Source organism: Solanum stenotomum, chromosome 7 (genome assembly GCF_019186545.1).
Source record: "Solanum stenotomum isolate F172 chromosome 7, ASM1918654v1, whole genome shotgun sequence".
Classification (NCBI taxonomy): Eukaryota; Viridiplantae; Streptophyta; class Magnoliopsida; order Solanales; family Solanaceae; genus Solanum; species Solanum stenotomum.
Genome location: NC_064288.1, coordinates 53358115 through 53361388, shown reverse-complemented (window position 1 = coordinate 53361388; position 3274 = coordinate 53358115). Strand labels below are relative to the sequence as shown.

Genomic DNA, 3274 nt, shown 5'->3' with positions numbered 1-3274 from the left:
TAAACTAAAAAAATTATTTTTATAATTTTCTTTACAACTCACTCATACAAATTCAAATACAACTCTAATTTATATTAATATCAAAACGTGCGCCGATAAATAAGACCAATTAAGGGAAAGTGCTTTATTTTAGGATTCTCGAATTATAAATAATTGGTTAATAAATTTCAAAATACATGAATATGAAGAAATAAATAATCAATCTTTCCTTATTTAAAAAAAAAAAAAACTAATAAAAATAGCATCCACCAATTACAAAGGAAATTAATGAAGAGGGAAGATTCCTTGTAAATAAAATATAATTTGGAAGAAGCTAGAGCTATTGTATATACGTTTATAATATTCTCAGTACAAATATGTCATTAACTTGATGTGACTATATACCAAACCAATAATTTCTAATAATAATTGATCTAACCGATCAAAAAAAATAGTACTAATAATGAAAAAGTCAAAATACACAAAACTTGTCCAAATTCTTCTAGTTCTTTCAGTGCGCTTTCATTTAACACCTATCCTTATGATAAATAGTTTGTCTTGTCGTAATCTTCCGTTGAAAGGTCAACTGTTGGAATTGCAACGAAAAAAAAATTCTAATCAAAGAGCAGATTTTAGAGAGACTCTTCATCGATCTGATGGTCGGTTAATCATTGATCATCCAAGAGCGAGCAACCATAATGTTTAATGATTTGATGGAATTTAGTATGAATGTAGTGACTGGTGAATCACTTCTTCTTTTTCTATAAAAATTCGGATAAAATCGAACTTGTCTAGTAGTGTTTGATTTTATTTTTTTTCATGTTAACTTTCTTGTCTCAAGGAAACTTTTGTTGGTGGAATCACAGGATTTTAAGTACTCAAGAAATGCAGCAAAATTAGTGTCTTTGTAAAGACTTGGATTTGTTTCACTAATTAATTTAGGTGATGGCTTTATTATGCTATTGAATGGAAGACTATGCAAAGAAGCCACTGAAATTCTTGACTTTAAAGAGTTCACAAGAACTCTATGTAACACACTTTTGTACTTCCCATTGCTAAATATCTGCAAGAAAATAAAATAAAAAAATCATGAAATTGGAACTTCAAAAGAAAATTAAAGTTAAAAAAATAAATTGTTTGAGTTAATAGTTTAGGGTTTGTAATAGTACTCTGTTTGTTTCTTTTATGTGTCTTGATTTGACTGACGATGAAATTGAAGAAAATATTCTTCCCCGTCTAAAATAATTGATGGTTTAGGCTTGAGCACATGAATTATGGGATTCACTTACTCCTAAAAATTAATAGGAGTTTTATTAAAATATTCTTAATTATGATTTCTTCTTTAGGTTGACATAATGAAATTTGTTTATTGAAGTAGGAATATGTCTAGGGAAAGTTTGACAAAAAGAATTGATAAATACATTTCTTGATTTTGTGTCAAATTATTTTGGATTAGAGGAAGTAATTACGAAGATTTTGAATTAATCTTAAATCTGTCACATGAAATATTGAAATCAAAAAGTTATCAAAGAATTATGGAGGCATTTTTGAAATCTTGAACCCATAATTTCAAACGTCAGATTTGTTCAATATTAAGAACTTAAACGATAAACTTATGAAATTTAAATTCTAAATTCGCTTCTATATATATAAACTGTAGTTATTTGTTGAGCAATCTGATAAATTTTCACATGTTATCGATATATAGAAGTTAAACTCCGAAACTTCTCGTACCTCAAGGTGGTCTAACATCTAACGAGTTCAGCAACAAAAACCTAGCTACCTAAAGACAAAACTTATATAATTTAAATCTTTAATCTCTCTGTTAAGCAATCAAATTGTAATTATAAGACCTTTAATATACGTTAGATATCACGTCAACATATAAAAGTTAAACTCGAAAAATATCTCGTACCTCGAGGTGGTCACCAACATTGACCACAAAAGCATTAGGGATAGGTTGAATAGTGACCCAATCATCATTGCACTTCACTTGTAAACCTTCAACTTCATCTTGGAGTAGAAGAGTTAGAAATCCATAATCAGAATGAGGTGGCATTCCAAGTGTCAAATCAGGATTAGGACAAGGTGGATAAAAATTAACAGCCATTAGCTGGCTTCCATCTTCAAATTCTTTTAACATTTCTTCATCATCATCATTTTGTTGTGTCTTGTTTTTTGCTGCAACATTAATTCCAAGGCTTTCTAGGATGGCTTCCACCAACTTTATAAATAAGATTTTGGTCTCTTTTGAGTATGTAACTGTCATTTCCCTGTTTAAAGTTCAATACAAAATGTTAAAAAGAATTATAAAATCGTTTTAATTTATTTGTTTGATTTTGACAGGACAAGGAGTTTAAGAAAATAAAAAACATTTTTGAATTATGTGGTTTTAAACTAAAAGATACACCATGTAGAATGTATTAAAATGTCTTTTCATCTTATGGTCTTAAATATATCATATATATAAAATTGAAACTAAAAAATTAAAAAAAAAATAAACATTCATTTTTTTAAAAAATCGACTAAAAAGGAAAAAAAATGCAAATAGATTAAAACAGAGTATAATGATTATGACCCTAATAATATAATATAATATAATACTATCAAATCATGAACAAATTATCTAGTACATGGTTTGTTGTTAAGACTGGGATTCTAGCCCTTTGCTTATAGTGATAACCATGCAAAAATAATATATAATGGAAAAATTGATAGGGGGAGTATAATTTATATGTTTAGAAGACAGTCTGGTGGATAAAGTATTGTAAGTTACATCGAGTTTGAGGAAGGGCCACACCCTAGAGGGTGTTTATATAAAACCTATTTTGATGTAAGTGTGAAAAGATGATTCTATAATTTAACATCGTGACTTATAGAATACATGAAGATAAATTTATCGTTACTCTAAGACTCCAACTTAATTTATTTTGAACAACAAAAACAATTCACTGCACGAAGTATCCCTGCAGTTACATAGGGTTATACCCTAGCTAGAGGGACATGTTATATGTAGACAATTTATCTTGACGCAAGTTTCAATGACTGATTCTATTACTCAAACTCGTGATTTATAAATCAAGTAAAGATTTATATTTTACAATTGCTCCAAAACTCGAGCTCAATTTATATACATTAAGGGGTCGTTTCGTGTGAGGGATAAAAATAAATAGTTTTGGGATAAAAAAATAGTTTAAGGACAAAATTTGGGTGTCTTGTTTGGTTGTCATGTTTGGGATAACTTATCCCAATATTTATACCATAGTGATATGATAAGTTATATATATATATATAT

General features: G+C 28.3%; 1 protein-coding gene across 1 annotated transcript in view; it reads right to left on the bottom strand.

The window, feature by feature from the left end:
• Nucleotides 1-252: 252 nt before the first annotated feature.
• Nucleotides 253-3274, bottom strand: part of LOC125871798 (probable 2-oxoglutarate-dependent dioxygenase SLC1) — a 22521-nt gene continuing 19499 nt past the window's right edge. The window contains exons 3-4 of the mRNA XM_049552472.1: nucleotides 1895-2133; nucleotides 253-1042 (exon numbers count right to left, since the gene is read on the bottom strand). Of these exons, the coding sequence (XP_049408429.1) occupies nucleotides 797-1042; nucleotides 1895-2133 (485 nt within the window). The 3' untranslated portion in view covers nucleotides 253-796. The remainder of the gene's footprint in view (nucleotides 1043-1894; nucleotides 2134-3274) is intronic.